Source organism: Gobio gobio, assembly GCF_949357685.1.
Source record: "Gobio gobio genome assembly, chromosome: 18".
Taxonomy (NCBI): domain Eukaryota; kingdom Metazoa; phylum Chordata; class Actinopteri; order Cypriniformes; family Gobionidae; genus Gobio; species Gobio gobio.
Window position 1 is genome coordinate 41175924 of NC_137111.1, and position 24856 is coordinate 41200779.

The window sequence follows — 24856 nt, forward strand, 5'->3', positions numbered from 1 at the left end:
GCATCGACAAATATTAATACTGTCATTATTTTTTACTTTATTATAGATTTTACATCATAAATATTTGCTTAAAATCTATTTATAGTTGATGCGCAAGGAAAACCTTGTCGCGAAAATTCTTGACAGAAATGATCTTTAAAAGTTGAACCCCTTGAAAGTAATTGTGAATAATTTGAACACTGGGATGATTATGTTATGATAAACAATAACTTTATTTGTTTCTCTACAGCAACAAGGCTGTGTATTGTACTCATTTTTGGTAAACACAAGGAAATACCAATGCTTGCAAGGCAGCAAAAAAATTAAATTAATATTTGGTTTAAGGCTTAAATCTTGATACTCATTAAAAAGTATAAAGTTCACAATATGCTCTATTCAAATTTCAATAGGAAAAACATTAACATGACAGAAAAAAAATCAGGTCTGCAATTGGTTGTTTTTTAACATTTTCTTTAAAAATCAAAAAACAAGATGCTAGGGTGTTGTGGGTCATTGCCAGAGCATTGCTATGTGGTTTCTAATGTGTTGCTATGTTGTTGCTTACTGGCCGCTTCCAAGATTGACACAATAATCTGGTCCCTCCCTATATATGGCTTGGATCGCTCTTGGGATTTTATTCAACAGTTTTATTGTAGACCAGGTGAAAGTCTGATAACTTAAAGTAATTGCATAATTCTCCTCAACAACCCACACAATTTGGTCTATCAATCACATCAGCAGCAACTCCCAAAAAAACAGTGATGCCTTGCAAGCACCACAATAAGAGGAAAGTGCATTACAAATAAAACAGCCAACTATACTTGTATCTCTGTAGCAAAGTACAATGGACACATTTACAAATTCCAGGTGGTCCACTATACTAATTAAGCATTTATCTATATGATTGTTATCTGTGTAAGTTAACTAGCTCAATAAAAATACAGTTCATAATAATCCTCTGGCCCTTTAAATCATAGCAAATGTCAGCCACTGAAAGAAAGAAAAAGAACCATTTTAAACACTTAAACATAAAATGTATAAACACTAAGACATGCTATTAGATTGTAAGACATTGAGTACCTGGAAGAAGTCCAACTCAATGAACCCACTGTCGTCTACATCGATCCTCTTGAACACTTCTACAAAAAAAAAAAGAAAATGGTGTTGAAGTTTAATTTATATAAACAAAAATGTATGTATGTGTGTATATATATATATATATATATATATATATATATATATATATATATATATATATATATATATATATATATATATATATATATATATATATATATATATATATATATATATATATATATATATGTGTGTAAGAATATTGCCTCTGGACTACTGAAAACAGGTAAGGTGACACAGAAAGACATTTTTAAGGTCTTTTTTATACAGAACTACTTAAAATGCCCCAATTATGTAATTTTAAAGGTTCCTGGTTTTGTTTTGGAGGTCTCCTAGATTTACATGCATCAAAGGTCAAAACACACTTTTATTTTCTCAATATACATTGCACATCACCTCTTTTCTCATAGTGTCTGAAATGTTTCGATAAAGGATCCAGTCTCTCTTAACCCCAGCCTACTCTGCTCTGATTGGTCAGATGGCCCAGTCTGTTGTGATTGGTCTACTACTTACAGAACGTCGGAAACGGAACACCTATTACCGTATCTGAATTTAAGCTCTAGAGGCTTCCTCAGCACTTGTACACACATTGATATGAACAGTAACAGTGGCGTCGGTTTAAACAACTTCTTCTCAACATGTCGACAACATGAACCGAACTCTTCTAGGCCTCAGCTACAACTACAGGGTTTGACGGCGGGTCAAAGTAGATGTTGTTTGTGGCCAGCCAATGAAGACCATAGGCTGGCTTTATGCAAATTTGTGCAAACCCACGTTGGTTTGTGCAGCGAAGTAAGACAGAATGCGTTTTTGCCGTGAGAGGTGCCTTTTTTAAATGGTTTTCTATAGGCAGTGAGCATTTTGCAAGCTATTAATAAGCCCTGGGCGCCTCGCGTTTTTGTAGGAATGCTGTAAGCTGAAGTAAAAAAAAAAAAACTCTGACCAAAAAGCCACTCGACGTCATTGCGTTTTTTTTCCATTGTCCAATTGAATGAATGGAGATGCGGGCCTTCTGTTGTGGGGACGGTTACCTTGATTAGACTGACAGGACAGCTGATTCGGGGGTTGCCTAGCGACAAAAAAAACCTGCAGCGCGGCAGTGCGTTTTTAAACCTGAAGAATGCGTTCTGTTTGATCGGGGCTTAAGACTGGAATTACTGCCGACTTGTTTCAGAATCGTTTCTTTTTTGAGGAGAGAACAACTTTATTTGTCGTGCACTTTGACCTTTAAAACTCTGCCGACCTTTTTATATTCACAAACAGCTATATTACACACTGCATAAAAGGAAATATTCTTAAAAGCACAATAGAGCGTTTGCACCTACGTCACGGTTTGGTCCGTTACCCGGATGAGCGGCCATATTGGAGATACTCGGATGTAAACAACAGCATGGATTGCACTGTTAATGTACTACTGAAGACATTGTTCTACTAATTTATGATTTCTAAACCATGGGGAAAAATGTGTGAAAACTGCTAAATCATATAGAGAAGGACTTAGTAAGCAGGAAAGTTAATAGGTGGTAAAGATCCGTACGAGTTGGCTCCTTTGTCGTAGACTGACGACCCGACAATTCTTCTATTTCTTAACCTTGCATAGTGAGCTACTTTGTTTTCACGCCGCGTTCATACACAGCTGAAGACCTTAAATGTTAAAGGTTTGGAGGCCTAGAACCAGATGGTGTGTGGATCCACTGCTCTATAGCCTGTTGCACCAGCTACCTCGTCAGTTCGTTTATTAAAGAAATAAATTATTGAGTCTAGTTTGTTATTCTTACTAGCTTATATTTAGTTGTCTTATCTTTTGGAAATACTGGTTCCGTTTGGACAACCACAAACGCCTTCTTTCCTCAGACAGTTTTTGCACTCTTCTTCTTGATTTGTTATAACTTTTGGCAGTCTATAGTGAAAAAAAAATGTGGGTGGGTCCTCTCCCAGAAAAATTTTACTGGAGTAGATGCCATTTACATTAAGTACAAATATAATCGCCTTGTTTACAAAATGTCTGGTTGGGCCAGACAAAATTACGGAAAACACAAAATCATTTACAGCAACAATAGTGTAGAGGTAAGACGCATGGCATCAAGTTTTGACGCAAATCGAACCGAGGTTCGAATCCGCCTTTTGCCGAACTTGCTCTACTCCCTTTTCCCATCACATATCAGATCGAAAAGGCATTTATTTTCAATAAAAATTAAGAAAATATTAGAAAAGTGGAAATAAAGCATCTAATGTGTTTAATAATAAGTGTTTATCAGGTAGGTAAACAGACATTTGCTGAATTAGAGACGATAAAAGTGAGTGGGTCCAATATTATTGGTCTTAAAAAGTATACAATGGTTCCAACGCCCATGGTCTATTCAATTCCAAATGTTTTTTCCCAGTCCGACCGATTAGTAGAGCCCAAAACACAACAATAATTGACCATTTTCAGAAGCAATAATTCCATTCGGTTCAGTGGCATTGTTTACGTTCAGTGCCACCAATATGGCCGACTTCCGGATTGATGATGTTTAGTGAAACACCCTATAAGGGCACTTTAAAGTTTTACTTAAAATTTTTAATTTTCAAGTTAAAAACATAACGAGGCAATTCAGGAAGTATGTAGTAAAATAAAAAAAAACACTCTCAAACAATCATAATTAAGAATTCACTGCTCTTACTGAACATCATCTCCAGGCGCATCACACAGGAAACAAAGTTATCAAAGTCGATGGTCATGTCTGCGTCTCCATAGCGTGCAGCCAGATTCTGATGAATGCAGTCATTCAGAGAGAATCCTGGGAAAAGATTACACATAAATCAAGTTATTCTGATAAAAGTTTCACTTGCTGCTTGCAAATAACTCATATTATGGCTTTCAGGAATATGCTGACTGCAATGTCCCTGTTCGAAAAAAGGTATGTTTTGAAGCATGGCAGCTTAAGATAGATTCTTAGGACTAGCTTAGGACCAGCACTTGACCAGCTTAAACCAGCTCAAACCAGCTGCCATGCTTCAAAACATACCTAACCAGCATATGCTGTTTTTTCAACAGGGTTATCAAAAATCCTTCTTTAAAAACTCATTTTAAAACGAAAAGTTTGAATGAAGGTCAATGGTCAGCGTACCTGCTTCTTTCAAAGCCATTCGCATCTCTGGTGTACTCATACAGCCGGACCCATCCATGTCATTCTTCTTATAAATGACCTAAAAAGGGAATGATGAGGATGTTACCCCGAGTTAACCCATGAGAAGCATTTGCATGTAGCATTTTTGAGTTTCTATGCAACTTTTGAGACAAACTGACCAGATACTTTTGAATTTTCTTCCAAAGAGTGGCAAACTCAGATAACCCCAGTTTACCATTGCCACTATCCTGCACTAGAGTTAAGTCAAACTGATTATGACACTCAGAAACACCAATGAGTAAAACAGCATCTAAACAACTGCATGTTGGACTATCTGTAAAAGGATACATCCATGAGGTTCACCATGACTCTACAAGTATCCAAACTGAAACCATCTGTCTTTATATCGGTTCCTGTGCAGAGAAGACAAATTGTTTACTAAATATTTTTGTAAATATGTTTTTTATATATAATAATGTACAAAGAAAACACTTACGTTTAGAAACTATTTTGTTTAAAATTGTTCGCAGCTCAGTGGCAGAGATCTCCATGTCCTTGGGTAAGAGCAAACATTATTACATTTTTTTAAATTACATGTGAAGTAAAGTAATCCATGAGCATTGAGGCCCGTTCACACCAAAGATAACGCTAACATTAAAAATTTATTTCAAAAAATCATTCTACATATAAAAGAATAGCAGAGTCCACACCAAAACTACAACAATAACGGCACAGAGGAACGATAATGATAAAAACACTGAAAGCCAATCAGAATCCATCCTGCTTTAAAAAGCTTGAGCATTTAAAGCAGCAGACGACAAAACTGCAGCGATGGTGTGGATGCTAAAAGAGTTATTGTTATAGATATCTTTATAGTTATTGTTCTTGGGGTGAACAGGCCGTTATTCAGGGTCTAAAATAACTCACATCTCCAGCAAGTTTAGTAAACAGACCCCTAAAGCCAGAATCAACCTCATCTTCAGACACTGTGTCCTGAGGAGACAGAAAAGAGGTTTATTGATGATATTCACAGTAATAAAAGGCAGTATTATGATCCACCTTTTAATTGACGAGCCTACTGAGTTTTGAATTATGGGAGGCACTTCCGGTTTGGGGAGCTTCCACTCAAAAAGACTGAAACAAATCATTTCATATTATAAGGTTGCAAAACTAACAATCCTTATGTCAGTTTGACTGAATACGTTTTTATTTTCAGACGTCAGAAGAATATCGTAACACTTGGTGACATAGTATCACAAGAATATCTGTGACAATAGCTCTTTTCAGGTGCGGCATTCTTTTCCTCCAGATTAATTTCTTGTTTTAACAATATGAAAAACGCAACATATACTGCACATTTGTGGTGGTTACAACTGTTTCTGGGTTTGAGTTGTTAGCCTGTCAGTTTTGCACCGTTCCCAGTTCAATTTCCTTTGTCTCTGTCATTGGTTGCCATAGTGTTTGATTTGATTAAGGAGACGCATGTTACGTAAAACAGACATATATTACAGTGATATTTAACACATCAGTAATATTGCTGTGGAAAGAATATAGCTTTTGTGGTAATTCACGGTCTGTTGAAAGTAATTTGTTAATGCTTTAACACTTTTAATTTTAATTTTAACGCTTGATGTTTGAAGGGTGAGTGGAATAATGTCACTTTATTGTACCCATTTAAAAAAAAACTTTTTTTTTCCGGTAGCGGCATTTCATCACTTGAGTTTTGGTGTTTGTTTCATATGCACTCACAGCACTCCAGTAAATAACACCATTTAAAATGTAAAAAAATAAAAAAACAAGCTAATTGCGTTCATAGAGAGGATTGTTTTCAGTTTATCAGAAGGCGTCATGGAGCGGAGGAAAAAGGTGGATAAGAGAGACGCAAAGGAAAATGGGACTTACATCTTCTAAGTTTGCCTCTACAGGGTCATCACATTGTCTGGAGGAAATAAGAGAGACAGGGATAGTAGATAAACCTACTGGTGTATCACATACAAAGGCACATCTCACAAACTTACATACATATACATAGACATATACATATATATGGGGGACCATTTTTTCCATTGACTACAATAATTTTCATGACTACAAAATCTTCATGACCTGGAAGAGCAAAAAGGAAGAATTTGCTGTCATAGTTTGACAGTTAAATAAATACAATTATTCAAATTTAAAAATAAAAAATAAAAGTAACTGCAAGTTTTGTCATTTCTTGACAGGTTTCTCAAGACCACTTGTAATGTAATAGAGTTTTTGTTTGATCACATGTTGAAGATACTCTTATTAAATCTTATTAAAGGAAAACTCCACTTTTTTTGAAAATAGGCTCATTTTCCAACTCCCCTAGAGTTAAACAGTTGAGTTTTACAGTTTTCGAATCCATTCAGCCGATCTCCGGGTCTGGCGGTAGCACTTTTAGCATAGCTTAGCATAGATAATTGAATCTGATTAGACCGTTAGCATCTAGCTCAAAAATGACCAGAGACTTTCGATATTTTTCCTATTTAAAACTGGACTCTTCTGTGGTTACATTGTGTACTAAGACCGACGGAAAATATAAAAGTTGCGTAATATCATTGCGCCTGCTGCACCCATGGTACAGCAGCAAAGTTCCTTGATCATTACGCAGGAATGAGAGTATAGTTCTGCCTAGAAAAATTGCCATCGGTCTTAGTACACGATGTTAGCCTGACGTCGTCATACTCAATTCTAGTCAGAATATGAGTCTGATTCTGCTCCGTTGGGCTGTGATTATGGGGCGTGTTTCAACCGAACCAGGAAAGACCTCAATTGGATAGACCTACAACCAATCAGAGCAACGGAGCGACGCATAACGTTATTTGTCAAATGTCAACAGAACTCAACTGCACTGTGTTGCCAAGTCCGCGGGTTAAAGCGACCCCAATTAGGTGATATACAGACCCAGGAATGCGATTTTTAGCTGCCAGCCCTGCCAAAATAACACATATTTTACCCCCCATATGCCTTTTTTCCCGGAGAACCCCCCTGGAAAGCTATTGGGCTTGTTTTTGGCTAGCGGGTTTTATTGTAAAAACTTGGCAACCCTGTCTGCACGCACGCTGGAATAAGTAGCCTAACGTTAAACGATCTTTGCCGGTGTTGTAAAAAAAGAATTTAAGGATACACAGAGTACTTACCAACACGATCATCATTTCTGAGAGAAATAGTAAAGGTGAACGCATATACGAACAAGTTCTCCGTTTAGGATTAGAACAAACTCAACCCAAGCGCCTTTGATGACGTGGATGATTACGTTACTGTTGATCATCTGTCCATCATCGTCTAAAGCCCGCCCTGATGATTTCATTGGTCCGAACAGTTTCTGTTCGGGCATAATTACTTCTCTATGGATCAAGTCCAGACCGAACTGCCCGAATAAAAATGTTGTGGGCGGGGCTAAGTTCGGCTGGCATCCAGGCTAACACGATGTAACTACAGAAGAGTCAAGTTTTAAATAGGAAAAATATCGAAACTCTTTGGTCATTTTTTTTAGCGAGATGCTAACGGTCTAATCAGATTCAATGATCTATGCTAAGCAATGCTAAAAGTGCTACCGCCAGACCCGGAGATCGGCTGAATGGATCCGAAAAAGGTAAAACTCAACTGTTTACTCTAGGGGAGTTGGAAAATGAGCCTATTTTCAAAAAAAGTGGAATGTTTCTTTAAGATGAGCTTATCAAAAAATGTTGAATCAATAATAAAAAAAAAAAACAGTCCTTACTGCATCTCAGACTGTTTCTCGGAGAACACACGCACACAGAAGTCTCCGTTCTTGTGCGGTTCGAATGTGGAAGGGACGATGAGATATTCTCCAGGAGGAAGTTTAAAGCGGGTGCTGACCTCTCTCAGGTTGATAAAGGTCTCAGATCGAGCTTTCTGACCGTGGCTCAGGAAATAATTCTTATCCAGATGAACATCCTTTTGCCCGTGGAACTGCAATGAGGTGATCAAGAACCAGAGGAAGAATAAACTAGATGTTTACATTTTCTGAAGAAAATGTGAGTGGTTTTTGTCTGTGCAAAAGTCAATGCTACTTTGCTGGGTGTTGTGGGTGGTTGCTAAGGCATTGCTATGTGGTTGCTCAGTGGTTATTATTGACTACAAAGACACACACACAAAAAAGAGTAAACTGTTTATGTTAATGCTTCATTTGCAAAAATCCATTTTGGGTTTTTCCATTGTGCTCACCTGTGAAGGCACCTAGAAAGAAAGAAAAAAAGAATAGATGCATAAACAGCTCCCTTCACAGGTCAAGCCATAAACATTACAATAACAAACACATAAAACATTTGTTTATTAGCAACCCCACCTCATAGATGGCATAGCCAATGGTGTGCATGTCCTCTCCAGACTTCCTCATTTTGCGCCGGTTCTTCTGAATCAAGCCAATCACCAGACTGCAGCCTACTTCATTATCATCAGGATCATCATCTTCCTCCTCTAGTTTGATCTTAAACTGAGGATTCATCCAGAAGGTGTCTGTGGAAGACAAATAATTAAGATGACAATTAAAGCAACAGATTACAGTACATATCATTTCTTAGGTTGCATATTTGACATGGTTTTCTTTTCCTAAAAACCGCATATGAACACCCTATCAACCACCCTGAGTACCCTAGCAACCAGATATCAACACCCTAGCAACCACCCTGAGTACCTTAGGAACCGCTTAGCAACACCCTAGCAACCACTCTGAGTACCCTAGCAACCACATGCTATCTATCTATCTATCTATCTATCTATCTATCTATCTATCTATCTATCTATCTATCTATCTATCTATCTATCTATCTATCTAAACTTAAACTTTCTCAAACTTTCTCAAATCTCAAACTTTCTGGCTAGGCTTTTTCAAGCCAATTTAAAGTTTGTCTACAAACGTTATCTAGTTATTATTAATGTTGAAAAGTTGTGCTCCTTAATATTTTTTGATAAAAAGTTCAGTTGAACATCATTTATTTGAAATATATATGTTTGTAAGAATGTAAAAGTCTTTAATGTGACATTTAATCAATTGAATCCATTCTTGCTGAATAAAACTATTGATTTCTTTAAATAATAATTATTATTATTAATAAAAAATAAAAAAAGTGCAACACTAGGCATTCTCTAATCTGCCACAGACAGATGCCATGAACTAAACTAATGGCATTGGTAGAGCCTGTTATGCCAAGCCCACTTAAAGAGATTGCAATTCCGTTTACTGCCAGTAGTGGTAGAGAAATTTCTCTTCACCTTTAAGGTCAAAGAAACATAAACATGCTTACATGGATGGTTCCTGCAGCCACCAGCAGTAGAGCCTCTTCTCCAGGTGCCATCGAATTTACATGAACTCCAGTGTTTGACAGAGTCCGAGGACAGCGTGTCTGGTGTCAGAGTGCAGACCTCTAAGCGTGAATAATGCCTCACAAAATCTGAGAATGACATCCTGCACAAGGGCAAACAGGAAGTGAATAACTGTGCCAAGAATAGCTTTGGTGATGTGGTTACATGGTTTTCAACTGCATTTGATTTTACCAGAACTCTCCATCTTCTGCCTTCACAATCTCACGTTCAGATGGATCGACATTGCTCCACTCAGAAGAGCTAAAATACAGGGTACATAGATATAATTCAGTAAGAAGGTTAAGCAATATTGTGAATATACTACTGTATAATGCTACAAATGCTCGATTTCAAGCTCATGCATCACTATAATATATAGATTTTAATAAATTAAGTTGTTTTGAATCTTGTATTGAATTGTTGGGTCTTACCTGTCACTCCAGGCCCCCGTCCATTCCACCTGACCCCAAGGATTACGGACTCGGACCAGCTTCTCCTTTCGACCTCGGTAAGTAACCTGACAAAATTGTACATACATTTTACATATACAGTTTAGCATATGTATTATTTCACTGAGCAAATGCACAGGAAAATTTAGGATGAATTTAGGCTAATCCAAGGAATTAAAATTTAGTCTAATCCAAAAAAAGAGAGACACTCAGATAAATAACCTCAATTGCCCCAGTAAGAGAGTAAGCATGTCCTTTCACAAGCTTCTGATGAGTGATGGCCTCAGAGTCTGCTGCACTGGTGATCTGTAGGAACAAAAAACTAGTAATATGACAGGATTTTCATTTTAGGATGAACTATTCCTTTAACATCTTTAGGTGTGCTGACGACCCCATACATCTATGGAGCATCCCAGCAGAGCTCCAGAATCCAGGGCCTTCCTGATGATTTGGAACATGTTGGATGGCGCCGTTTTCAACTCGTAAATTTCTGCAATCCCACCAGTGAAATCCTCAAAACCTTCCGTTGTGGAGCCTCCAGACAGAGCTTCATAACATCCATTCACCCTGAATGAGGGAAAGTGTGCAAAAAGAGTGATGTAGACTACAATAATTGCTTCCCTCCATTTGGTACCGATAAAAATGTTGCCCCAAAATGTGTTTGGGCGATATTTGTGTGCTATGTATGCACAGGGCCGGATTAACATAAGGGCTAGTATGGAGGTATGGAGTATGGAGGGGGCCGTGATTGGCCGAGGGAAGGATTGACCAGCCATCGGGAGCACCTGATCTTTTCCTGGTGGGATGATCAGAAAAACCTCTCCAAGCCCCTACATTTTAAATGGTGTTATTTACTGGAGTGCTGTGAGAGCATATGAAACAAACACCAAAAGTCAAGTGATGAAATGGCGCTACCGGAATAAACTGTCCACGCATCCAGCAGTCGCAACACACATCACTTGGCGCTTTTGCCGCTCTATTGAAGTGATAACCAGCACCAGTCGCTTGATCCATTTGAATTCCATACAAGCCCAACATGATATGTGAACATTAAAGGCTCTATGGTGAAACTAGCTGAAACCAGACTGATAACTCCGACCATGCAAACTGAAGTGTTGACGTAAACTGTAGCCTATAGGCTACAAAATGTTAATTACAAGCTTTTCAATCCACACAGCACCACCCGAGGAAAATTTACCATGCACTTACTAACACTGAAGAAATGCTGCATTATGGTATCTATTATTAGGCCTTAATATTACTACTATTAGTTTTATATTAAATATTAGGCAATACAATATAAGGGCAATAAGTCACTTTTAGAGGTTGATTTTTTTCACGTGTTTATGGTTTTTCATAACAAACACCAAATTTTATTTTTAGTAATATTGATAATATTACTATTATTATGTTTTTGTTTTAGAAACCATAAAAAAACATGGTATGAGGAGCATTGCCTGTGTCATGATCTTACAGTTAAAGGGTTAGTTCACCCAAAAATGAAAATGGTGTCATTAATTATTCACCCGTAATACCTTCGTTCATCTTCGGAACACAAATGAAGATATTTTTGATGAAATCCGAGAACGGCGGCTCACCATTGGCTAGCTCCTGTGTCAGTATCACACGCATGCTTCGTGGTGCCCACGTGAACAGCGTCGACCAATGGTAAGCCTGTGTTCTGACGTAGAACTCGGAAGCGGTGCGCTGTTTACACTACTGTCTATGGAGGGGTCAGAGAGCTCTTGGATTTCATCAAAAATATCTTCAATTGTGCAGTTCTAATAAACTTTAATTGAAGTAAAAATGTTTTTTCAATAATTAACAGCCTGTAATATAATGGAATATGAGTATTTTAAAAATACCTATTATTATTTGTTTCTGTCCTTTATTTATTCATTGATTCATTTATTTATTCCAATTCAAAGGCTGTAATCCCCGCAAAATATTAATGGATGGGCTGAAATTTCCCCCCAGTCAAGCTCTGATGAATCCCCTCTTTTAGAGCCATAAATAAAACCTTCTAATGATGAAACTATTAAAGTAAACTCAGTTGTATGTGCAAAAGTTGTTGCTGTTTCTGGTGTAAATGCATTTATGCTGATAATGTGTTGTAGCCTGGGATATTTATATAAAGGCCTACTTAATATTTAAATGGAATATCCAACATATACTCATTGTATCACTGTGCATTGATTTGAAATGAGATTTTTTTAATATTAATTATTTCTTTTTGAGGTAGAAAACGTTGTGGCACTAAGATAGGCTACTATGAAGGAGGCCTTTGATTTGCTATAGCCCCAGGGCACTATGTGTTCTTAATCCGGGCATGTGTATGCATGATTTACTAGATCACTTAGCAAAGCTGTAACCACATATTTAGGATTGAAGGTAAAAGAATAATCAATAAGTAGCTAAGTAAATAAACAAACTAACAAATCTATATTCTTGAGCAATGAATTCAGATCAGAACATAGTTTTATTAGTAGTATAAACTTTCTATTCATCAAAAGCCCCCTTCACACAGCACGTCGATCCCTTAAAATTGCCATAAAATTGCTAGATTGCCTTCTTTGGGAATGCAAACACATCCTGGGATGCTAGTTTATGATCGAATAAGAGAGAGAAATCGCAGATCATAAGCTTACTTAAGACACTGCAGAGACATTACACGTCACATCGATGTCATGTGTCTTTACGGGATCTTTATGGGATGTGTGTGAACGCACGCGCAGATTCCAGAAAATCACTGGCAGTGTAAATGAAGCAAAATCAAACGATCCCAGGACACATTATCAGTGTATTTTCCGGAATCTCTGTGTGAAAGGGGATAAAGCCGGTATTTTATTACAGTTTCCACAAAAAATATTAAGCAGCGCAACCGTTTTCAACATTGAGAATATAAATAAGTATTGTTTCTTGAGCAGCAAATCAGCATATCAGAATGATTTCTGAAGGATCATGTGACACTGAAGAATGGAGTAATGATGTTGAAAGTTCAGCTTTGCCATTTAAAAAAAAAAACCCATTAAATTAGAAAATATTATAATAGAAAATTAATTAAAAAAATAGAAAATGTTTAATATACAATATTACTGTTTTTATTGTATTTTTGATCAAATAAATGCCTTGGTGAGCATAAGAGACTTTTAAAATAATTATTCTAAAATTATATATCTTTTTAGTAATTGTGTAATAGATTACTTAAAAAAAAAACAACTGAAAAGCTAGACTGCAATTGTGACTGTTATGACGCAAGAGAAACATGCCAAACCCAACAAAAGGAAGATTATATGACTCACTTTGCATAGGCCTTCTCCAACAGGGCGCTCCAGAACTCAGAGCCTGTGGCGGAATGAACAAACAGCAGTTCTCCATCTCTAGTGGGCAATCGATCATCCACCACCACATCCACCCATTCCCCATACTGCCACAACTGCAACCATCAAAACAAATGTACTTAAATGATGGCGGAATCACAGCAGATGAGAATTAAACTACAACCTCATAACAAACAGAATCAAGAGCCAAAGCACCGTCTCACAAAGTCCAGTGAATCATCTCTGGCATCACTTACAGTTATGATCTGGGAATGATTTAAATGCTTAAATATAATTAAACTCAGTCGCATAGCAAAAAGTAGAATTTAAAAAATACAGCAAGCCGGCGCACACAGAGGAATTTAGCATGCCCTTCCTCTGGGATCAATGCTGTCCGTCTATTATGAGTCAGTTTGACTTCCTGCCCTGACAAAAACATTCCACCATTCCAACCCATAAAACCGAGCCAATCTGAGTCTCTGTTAAAGAGTCATTATTTATTTGACATATCTGCCTAGCAACCAGCTAGAACACACCTAGCAACACCCAAGCAACCTCCCAGAACCCTATAGCAAATATTTAGCAATCACTCAACACCTTATCGACATCCTAGCGAGGCTTAATGCTCTTCAAACAGCCCAAGTATTCAACATATTTCTCTTTAAGTTCAACTTCAACATACTTTCATGTTTACTTTGTTTACCTGAAAGTGGAAAATTCCAGCATAGTCTTGCCCAAAGCCCTGGTCGGATGGTACGACACGAGCCAAAACATCTTCATTGAGGGTTAGTGACGCAATGGCCGCTAAGAGCCAGCAATCACCTGCAGAAAGAAAACTTAGTTGTAGTTATGAAGGTTTTACAAACTTTACCAAAATGAACAGCTGCAAAAGTATTATGAACGTTAAAGGGATACTTCACCCAAAAAGGACAATCCTGTCATCATTTACTCACCCTCAAATTGTTCCAAACATGTACGAATTTCTTTCTTTCTTCTGCTGAACACAACAGAAGATATTTTGAAGAATGTCGGTAACCAAACAGTTGACTTCCATAGTATTTTTTTTCCATACTATGGATGTCAATGGGGCCCTTCAGCTGCTTGGTTACCCAAAATCTTCACAAAATCTATTGAGTTCATAAAGGTTTTTGAATAACATGAGGGTGAGTAAATGATGACAGAATAAAAAAATTTGGGTGAACTATCCCTTTAAAACTTATAAGAAAAATTGACATTTTACCAAGGCAGAGACATAAAGAATGCAAAGTCATGAGTAAAAGCAGTTAGAAACATTATGAATTAAATGTCCTGTTCTTCGTGATCCCATTTTTCAAACTTTAGTTAGTGTGTAATGTTGCTGTTAGAGCATAAATAATACCTGTAAAATTATAAAGCTCAAAGTTCAATGCCAAGCGAGATATTTTATTTAACAGAAGTTCCCTTTCAAAGCCTACAGCGAACGGCCGGTGTGGACTACATCCTGGTATTTCCTGCTTTAATTACGTCAGTAGAGCAGTTTGTTGTCTAACCTCCGCCCACAAGAATACGCGAAAAAGGGGGCGTGGTCTTGTTGCTCCCTCGTGGAGAAGAGGGAGTGTTGCGTTCGGTTCGGTTGCGTTTGTCGCCATCAGACGCTGTTATTTTCATCCCGGAGTCAAATCACCTTTGTTTGGCCTTCAGGGGCTGTAGTTTGAGCACATGCATCTCCCCGTTATGGTAAGAGGCGTGACCTTCCCGGGCAACGTGCGCTAAGCTGCTTTCGAATCACAACACGGGAACCGCTGGCACAATCAGAACTCGTTACGTATTTCTGAAGGAGGGACTTCATAGAACGAGGAAATTCTCAGGCCGTTTTGAGGACAGTGAAAACGTCTCGGTTACGGATGTAACCCTCGTTCCCTGAGGAGGGAACGGAGACGTAACGTTAGTGACTAACGAATGGGGGTTTCGCTTAGAAGCCTATCAACTTCGAGTTTTGAGAAAACGCCCAATGGCGTGCCAATGCCATGGGGCATGCGGAATTTGCATACGTAGCTCCGCCTCACTGCGTGAGTATATAAGGAAGTACGAGGCAATATCGCATTATGTTACCTGCTTGAGGAGCCAAGACTGAACTCCTGCGTTCCAGGCAACACAGCTCGATGTGGCAAGGGGACGTTACGTCTCCGTTCCCTCCTCAGGGAACGAGGGTTACATCCGTAACCGAGACGTTCCCTTTCGTTCAGTCACTACGACGTAACGTTAGTGACTAACGAATGGGGGTCCCAATATAATCCCGCCACTCAGCTGTCTTCCAGTGCCCTGCGTAAGTGTGAGTACCCTGTCGTAAGACTAGTACGGACGAAGGACTCCCACTTAACACAGGATTACCAAGGTACACTGGGAAGCATATCCCAGTGAGGGAATGCCAAAGATGCCTACCCGTGGGGAGGACTTAAGAGACACATATGACCCGGAGAGGGTTGCATATGGAAGATCTCTAGGGTACCAGCCGAAGGTGGATTTTTAACCCTAGGGGTGGCGGGGACACGCCAAGGGAAGAAACCCGCTCACTGCGGAGACTTACGGTGAAATACACATGTGGGGGTCGCCAGAGGGAACCATGCACATGGGGCACCTGGCCGGACATGAGGGTCTGGGCTCGAGAGGGCAGACTGAACTGATGTCGGCGTCGACAGTGCTGGAGGAGCTCAGGGCTCTCGGGGAGCTCACCTGAGGAAAATATCGCACGTATCCAGTCCGTGGAGTGGAGTGGCGAGCAAGCGAAGACACCTGAACCTGGTCCATCACCGGCCCCTCGGGGGGGCGAGTACATAGTCGGACACTGGCTCCACTCGGAGATTGTAGAATCTGGCGAATGTGTTGGGTGTCGCCCAGCCTGCAGCTCTGCAGATGTCTGCTAGCGAGGCGCCATGCGCTAGAGCCCAAGAGGAAGCCACACTCCGGGTGGAGTGTGCCCTCACACCAAGGGGACATGGTCGGCCTTGCTGCTGGTAAGCCAAAGCAATGGTGTCCACTATCCAGTGAGACAGCCTTTGCTTTGAGAGAGCACTTCCCTTCCGCTCTCCACCATAACAGACAAAGAGCTGGTCTGAGGTCCTGAAACACTGCGTCATGTCTACGTAGGCGCGGAGAGCGCGTACTGGACAGAGCAATGCCAAGGCTGGGTCTGCCTCCTCCAAAGGCAGCGCTTGCAGGTTCACCACCTGGTCCTTGAACGGAGTGGTGGGAACCTTGGGCACATATCCAGGCCGGGGTCTCAGGATCACGTGAGAGTTAGCCGGCCCGAACTCCAGGCACGCTTCGTCAACCGAAAATGCCTGCAGGTCCCCGACCCTCTTGACTGAGGCCAATGCGGTCAGCAGAGCCGTCTTCATAGACAGAAACTTAATATCGACCGACCGCAAAGGCTCAAAGGGAGGTCTCTGCAGAGCAGTTAGTACTACTGCGAGGTCCCAAGAGGGTACGAGAGGAGAGCGAGGAGGATTCAGTCTCCTAGCTCCCCTCAGGAACCTGATGACCAGGTCGTGCTGACTTACCTTTTTGTTCTCCAAGAGATCGTGGTGGGCAGATATTGCGGCCACATATACCTTGAGGGTGGAGGGAGACAGCCTTCGCTCCAGCCCCTCTTGGAGAAACTCAAGCACGGACCTGATCGGACATTTCCAGGGGTCTTCTTGGCGGGAAGAGCACCAGGTGACGAAGAGGTTCCACTTCAACGCATAGGCATGCCGAGTGGACTCTGCCCTAGCGGAAGTGATGGTGGCGACCACCGTAGGTGGTAGGCCACTCAAACCTGCCGGGTCCCGTCTAGGAGCCACACGTGGAGGTTCCAAAGGTCGGGACGCGGGTGCCAATGGGTGCCCCGTCTCTGAGTGAGGAGGTCCGGTCTCAGAGGAATAGGCCAGGGAGGGGCTGTCGCAAGGAGAATGAGTTCGGGGAACCAGGTCCGGCCGTGCCAGTACGGGGCGACCAAAAGGACCTGCTCCTTGTCCTCCCTGATCTTGCACAGAAGCTGTGCGAGTAGGCTCACTGGGGGAAACGCATATTTGCGTAGGCCCCGCGGCCAGCTGTGCGCCAGTGCATCCGTGCCGAGCGTGCCCTCGGTCAGGGAATAATACAGGCTGCAGTGGGAAGAGTCGTGGGAGGCAAACAGGTCTACCTGTGCGTCGCCGAACTGTTCCCAAATCAGCTGAACCGTCCGGGGATGGAGTCTCCATTCTCCCGGGAGAGGCTGAAACCGCGAGAGCTCGTCGGCTGCGTGGTTCAGGACTCCCGGAATATGGACAGCACGAAGGGACCTCAGGCGCTTCTGACTCCATAAGACGAGATGGCGGGCGAGTTGAGACATGCGGCGGGAGCGTAGACCGCCCTGGTGGTTGATGTACGCTACTACGGCCGTGTTGTCTGTCCGGACAAGCACATGTTGACCCTTCAGCAACGCTCGGAAGCGGTGCAGGGCGAACCGTACTGCCAGCAACTCGAGGCAATTGACATGCAGGAGGCGCTGGGGTCCTGTCCAGGAGCCCGCGGCTGCTTGTCCATTGCACATGGCACCCCAGCCCGTGGCAGAGGCATCCGTCGATACGACAACATGCCTGGAAACTCGTTCTAAGGGCACACCGGCCCGTAGAAAGCTGAGGTTCGACCACGGGGTGAGTGTCTGTAAGCAGGCCCGAGTCACTTGGATCCGGAGCGTGCCAGACTGCCATGCCCATCTCGGGACTCGATCGCGAAGCCAGTGCTGAAGCGGTCTCATATGAAGCAATCCGAGCGGCGTTACCGCGGCTGCAGATGCCATATGCCCCAGGAGCCTCTGAAAAAGTTTCAGTGGAACCGCATTCTTGCTCTCGATTTGTCGGAGGCAAGTCAGCAGAGACTGCGCGCGCTCGCTCGAAAGCTGCGCGTACATGGCGACCGAGTCGATCTCCATACCGAGAAAAGAGATCCTCTGCACTGGGCAGAGTTTGCTCTTCTCCCAGTTGACCCGAAGGCCCAGACGGGTTAAGTGGTGGAGAACCAGATCTCTGTGTCCGCAAACCTGCTCTCGAGAGTGGCCTAGTATGAGCCAGTCGTCGAGGTAGTTCAGGATGCGGACCCCGTGCTGCCAAAGGGGCGCAAGGGCTGCCTCGGCAATCTTCGTGAAGACGCGAGGGGACAGAGATAACCCGAATGGGAGAACTGCGTACTGGTATGCCCGCCCCTCGAAAGCAAACCGTAGGAACGGTCTGTGTCGAGGAAGGATGGAGACATGGAAGTAGGCGTCCTTCAGGTCGATCGCTGCAAACCAATCGTCCGGACGAACGCATTCGAAAAGGCGTTTCGCAGTCAACATCTTGAACGGAAGCCGGTGAAGGGATCGGTTCAAGATGCGAAGGTCCAGGATTGGCCGTAACCCACCGGTTTTCTTGGGTACAATGAAGTAGGGGCTGTAGAACCCCGACCTCATTTCGGCTGGAGGGACAGGCTCGATCGCACCCTTCGCCAGTAGAGTGGCAATCTCCGCACGCATGACGGGGGCATGGGCCCCGGTCACGGTATAGCGGACTCCCCTGTAACGGGGAGGAGCCTGCGCGAACTGAATCGCGTAGCCGAGCCTGACGGTCCGGGCAACCCAGCGGGACAGCCCCGGAAGCTGAAGCCAGGCTTCCAGAGACTGCACCAACGGGGTCATACGGACAGTAGGCGTACCCCGGGTGGGGCAGCGAGGCAGCGTTACCGGCGCGGACAGGGGAGGCTGTTGGGCGTCCCCGGGTCGGAGCACGGTTAACGGCTGCGCCCTGACAGAGGAGACCAGGGAAGGACTCGCGTTCCACGGGGGTCTGCTCTGCCAGGGGGCTGGCGACAGAGAGGGACGAGAGTGGCGTGACCCGAGGGTGGCGCGCACTGCCGTCACCGATCTCTGGGGGCTCAGGGATGGGTTTGTCAGTTCTTTCTTTAACCACATTAGGGTGCTGCTGACCCGGGGGCCAGCAGCTGAACAAAAGATTCTCCCCCGGCCCTCCACCGGGGGAAGGAGCGGCCCTGCCGCCGTCTCCTGGAAAGAACTGCCCATCCCTGAGCCGTCCGCATCAGGAGCGCCGCTTAGCCTGGCGTTTCTTCGCGGGCTGCGGGGCTGGAGCGGACTGGGACGCCTTCCTGCGGCTGCCTCTGCGCGGCCCGGGTGGAGGCTGCTGCTTGGGTGGCGCAGAGGCGGAGGAAGCCGCGGGAGGACGTCCTCGGCGGCGAGCAGGCTGAGGCACCTGCGCGGGCGGTGGGGTGGAGGCAGCAGCTGACCGCCGGGGCAGGATGTATTTTATTGCCTCAGTCTGCTTCTGAGCGGCCGAGAACTGTTGGGCGAAGCTCTCGACCGCTCCGCCGAATAGCCCATCCTGTGATATGGGGGCGTCGAGGAAACGTGTTCGCTCGGCGTCGCGCATATCAGACAGGGTGAGCCATAAGTGTCTCTCCTGGACCACATTTGTGGACATCACCTGACCCAGGGAGCGCGCGGTCACCTTCGTCGCCCGGAGAGCGAGGTCGGTGGCGGCACGCAACTCATTGCTGAGCCCTGGATCAGCCCCTCTCTCGTGCATATCGCACAGCAACTTGGCTTGGTAAGCCTGAAGAGTTGCCATGGTATGCAAAGAAGCGGCGGCCTGCCCCGCAGCTCTATAGGACTTCGCCACCAGAGATGACGAAAACCTACAGGCCTTGGAGGGGTGCTTTGGGTCACCACGCCAGGACGAAGCGCTCTGTGGACACAGTTGCATCGCAACAGAACGTTCGACTGGGGGGACCCCAGTGTACCCATGAGCCGCGGCTCCATCGAGAGAGGTGAAGGCGGAAGAGGCCGCCAAACGTTCACGGGAAGACAACGGGGCCTTCCAGGAACGCGCGACCTCTTCATGCACTTCGGGGAAGAAAGGTATTGGAGGAGCGGCCGGACGGGTGTCCGAACGCGCCGCCCCCAAAAACCAATCATCCAACCGCGAACGCTCGGGCTGAGGCGGAGGGTTCCACTCCAGTCCAAGCGCTGCGGCGGCCCGAGAGAGCATGGCTGTCAATTCTGGGTCCGACTCGGGCAATGCTGGGACACCCGAAGGTGGCAGCACAGCCGAATCCTCATCCTCAGATGACTCCAGCCCACCTTGTGATGCGGCGATAGACATCACTTCCTCCTCCGCCGCGCCAAACGCCACAGTCGGGACAGCAGGAGCCGGCCCCGATGTAGACGCTTGAGCGCGGGCCGGGTCAAGTGCCTGAGAGGGGGGTGTGGGCCGAGGAACTAGCGTCGGAGCTTTATTCCACACCGTCACCCTCAGATCACCCTGGTCACCAGCCAAAGTGCCGCCTCCAGAGGAGACCGCAGATTGGGGGGGGACGGAGGGGACTCTCGTTCCGGCATCAGCACGGAATTCACGGAGTCTCGATCGTAACACTGAGATGGCCAGGTTCCCGCAGAGAGAACATGAGTCATCCACGAGCGCTGCCTGAGCGTGCTGAAAGCCCAAACACGTCACACAGCGCTCGTGCCCGTCGAAAGAAAAAAGTGATCTACCGCACCCAGAAGTGCACGGACGGAACATCCTGAAAAGGACGCGTCACGTGCAAGCTCTTTTATGAGAGGAAACTTCACAGTCGATGCCGAAGCGCCCAGGGAAACACACACCAGCTGGATGCAGACCACTGCACAGATCAGCAGGCAGGAAGTATGCGATCACTGGAACGCGCCGTCACACCAACACCGACTGGAAAGCTGCTCGTCTCGAAGAAGCTGACAGAGTCTCAGAAGGCTGTAGGAGTGAAGAGGTAGGTACTCTTGGCTCCGAAAGCAGAAACATAATGCGATATTGCCTCGTACTTCCTTATATACTCACGCAGTGAGGCGGAGCTACGTATGCAAATTCCGCATGCCCCATGGCATTGGCACGCCATTGGGCGTTTTCTCAAAACTCGAAGTTGATAGGCTTCTAAGCGAAACCCCCATTCGTTAGTCACTAACGTTACGTCGTAGTGACTGAACGAAAGGGAACAGCGGTATACAGATAAGTAAATTGTGTGAAAAATACAGTGTTTTTTTACACATGAAACATGAACACATGTTATATTGCACACTGTAAACACAATCAAAGCTTCAAAAAACACGAAAAACGGGACCTTTAAAGGTGCACTATGTAACTTTTCCATCCACTAGAAGTCGTCTGTTCAAAACAAAGGCGTTTTTTGATGACGCCAAGTTTGAGCACAGACTCTTGGGACATGTGGTCTTCACCTCACAGCCGGTGGGAAAGAATCAGGATAGGACTCGGGCAGAAATCATGTTCATGGATGCGATTGAAGTTACTGTAGTATGAAGCAGAGCAGGGCCGAGTGTTGTGGAGCTGAGCAAGGCCGCTGGAGCGATTGTTAATAAGATGATGGCAACACACGCCTCGCGAGCAGCGGGACTTTTATTATGACACAGTCGCCCGTGCCACTTCCGCTTTTCCGGTCATGAGTATGAGGTAATGCAGCTCTGTTGATCATATTAGATACATCCGAGTGTGTTGAAAATGATGTTATGACGTTACTCTGTGCGTTCGCTCGGCGGCTGCTATGACACTTGTTGCACTTGCACACTGCAGTGAGAGTAAAGCGTTTCTGCAAAATAAAACCGAAAACTGAGGGCAACACATATATGATGCAATCGACAGGCGACTCCCTCACACGTCCCGGTTCCTCGGTTAAAATAGCAATTTCTCACGATTTACAAATATTTGGAAACATTTGGAATATCGTAAGTACTCAACTGAACAAAATATAAAACACTGGCCTAGTGGTTTTTGTATATTTTACTGAAAAAATTTGACATAGTGCACCTTTAAAGTCCAAATTCATTGTAAACTACATAAATTAAAATGTCTCCTTTTATGATTCACAGAAGAAAGAAAGCCACAGGGTTTTGAATGAAATGAGGGTGAGTTTTTATGTTTGTGGTGAACTATCCCTTTAAGACTTTACTTCCCACTGCTCAATTGCAAGCGCTGAGATTCTATCCTCGAGCGGTTTGTTGTAGGCCTACACAGTTTGTCCTGCCCAGATATCCTTTGCATTCCACAATCTTCACAAAGACGACTCAGTTTAGCTGGCTGCCTCTAAATAAATCGCCTTTCAGTTTCTTCCCCAACATGTCAGCTGATTAGGCTTCAAAATGCCTTTAACTCGCTGGGCTGAAAAAACGGTTTCCTCTTCCGTTGTATGAATCATCTTTCATACAGCTAGTATGTTCCTAGTGATACCACCATGTACAACAACACTGAAAGTGTTGCTGTAGTAACAGTTAAACTAACAAACGTAATGTGGAGTTTCCTCAACCGGTGTCGAAACTACTTTAGCACTATTTCCCATAGAATGGGAAAAAGAATGAAACTAGCGCAATGCATTTCATTTCATGCAATAATTTATGACTCTCTTGAGTGTTTTTTTTTTTTTTTTTTGCATGACCCTTCAATCAAACATGCATATAATGAGATCAATCAAACTGACTAAACTAGCAGATAAACTAAATAAAAAGTATAAAAATAAGTAATACAATTAATAAAAACTGAATTCATAATCATTTATTTAGTAAAGAAACTGATATGCAGCCAAATACACAAAAATCGTTGTTCATCATAATCATGTTTGAAAGATACTTAAAAGATGAAATCAAAAATTTGGTGCACCTAGACGGTCCCTAAATTTGCGAATATCAAACGTCAAACCAACTTCATGCCAGTTACTACTAGCACATACGCAGAGTCAGATGTAATATAATAAGGAGCCTTGTGAGGCAGAGGTTGCAGGAATCGTTCCCTGTGTTATGCAATGGTGCGTATCACACCCCGCTTTATGAACACAGACTGAAGGTTTCTCCATACGGCTCAACATTCATTGCAAGTAAAACAAAAACAAACAGAGGAGCTGAAATCAGCAATGCGTAGGATTTCACCCAAAAAGTACACAGAGACTCCTCAGATGTCTGAGTAACTTTACTGGGTCTCACTTATTAGACAGTAGTGTAATACTAAAGGGGAACAGACTACTCTAAGACAGTGGGTTTGTTTCTAAAAATGTTTCCTCATGTTCAGAGGGGATTTCTTAAAAATGTAATAAAAATAAGACCAAGTTCCAAGATAGCTTCACACATTTAGTCGATCTTACATGCTCCTGGTAATTCCTCATAATGAACACCTTTTGGACTGTTATATTGCACATAGAAGGGGTGTTTACTTACCTAAACCTCCTTGGCAAATATCTGTTCTTGTAGCTCCTCCAACAATAAACTCAGGGCTGGAAGTCAGTTCCTGCAGGAAAAGTGCATTGACAAAAAAGCATTGACATGAAGTTTCCCAAAAATCTTAAGCACTTCAAATGTTCAATTTTCCATTCAAATAGTCATGAGATGAGTCATGTGTTGGCAGACATTGTTTTTTAAGAAAAGTAGCCTACATAACCAAGAGTTTATATGCCTCAGGGCACAATGACTAGATCGATAGATAGATAGATAGATAGATAGATAGATAGATAGATAGATAGATAGATAGATAGATAGATAGATAGATAGATAGATAGATAGATAGATAGATAGATAGATAGATAGATAGATAGATAGATAGATAGATAGATAGATAGATAGATCTAATTTTACATTTCTATGGTAAAACTACATTCATGTGTATTTGACAGGAACTCACCCCAGGTCTTTTCCACACCACACCTCTGGTTTTTGACGACCGTGGACCGAGTTCGTTGAAGCCCAGAGATTCGGGAGCGGCTGGGAACGTTGCATCACAAAACAGATCCCCGCGGCTCAGACACTCACTTCTCAGACTCTCAAAGTTCTGGTTCAGGTACTTCACGGCATTGGTGTTCGTCCCAAAGCCAGCCGCCAGGGCTCTCTTCTTGGCGAGTGTGGATGCCACGCCAGACATTTTTCTAACTTTTCCCCCTGTGTTTCTCTGCAGCTGTAAAGTGCGACAGTGAAACTTTTCTGCTCGTACGCCTTCACCCACTCCTCCTTCTAGGACAGGCGTGGTCCTAAGCCTGTAATTTTAGGGGCCGTTCACACACGCTCAGGGCGATTTCTGCGTTCCAAAACAACTGAACGCAGCACAGCTGAAAATGAGCAGCGGTTTTACTAAGCTGAGTTTTTCCACGCGTTTATAGAGGAAGCTTGCTTTTCGTCTGTCTGTACCCCCCAACCCCCCTCCCCTCCTTTTTTTTTTTTTTTTTTTTTTTTTTTTAAATAGGCCTAACGTTACTTCACATCGTCTTGCTGGGTGAATAAAATTGAAACATTTATACTGCCCTGGTCAAGCTGGCCTGTTGGCTGGTTTTAGATAGATCTATCTATCTATCTATCTATCTATCTATCTATCTATCTATCTATCTATCTATCTATCTATCTATCTATCTATCTATCTATCTATCTATCTATCTATCTATCTATCTATCTATCTATCTATCTATCTATCTATCTATCTATCTATCTATCTATCTATCTATCTAT

The 24856-nt window shown here is 43.2% G+C and overlaps 1 protein-coding gene across 1 annotated transcript; it reads right to left on the bottom strand.

Moving 5' to 3' along the window:
• Window positions 1-190: 190 nt before the first annotated feature.
• capn2a (calpain 2, (m/II) large subunit a) lies at window positions 191-24536 on the bottom strand. The gene is made up of 21 exons (XM_079843193.1): window positions 24042-24536; window positions 23582-23651; window positions 14048-14166; window positions 13327-13460; window positions 10423-10591; window positions 10247-10330; window positions 10007-10092; window positions 9768-9836; window positions 9518-9678; window positions 8560-8729; window positions 8439-8450; window positions 7972-8183; window positions 6129-6165; window positions 5154-5219; window positions 4723-4780; window positions 4575-4639; window positions 4406-4474; window positions 4227-4305; window positions 3780-3896; window positions 1060-1118; window positions 191-969 (listed from the first exon to the last, which is right to left on the bottom strand). Exons 1-21 carry the CDS (start codon window positions 24276-24278, stop codon window positions 946-948), a joined length of 2097 nt encoding a protein of 698 aa, XP_079699319.1. The 5' UTR covers window positions 24279-24536; the 3' UTR covers window positions 191-945.
• Window positions 24537-24856: the final 320 nt, after the last annotated feature.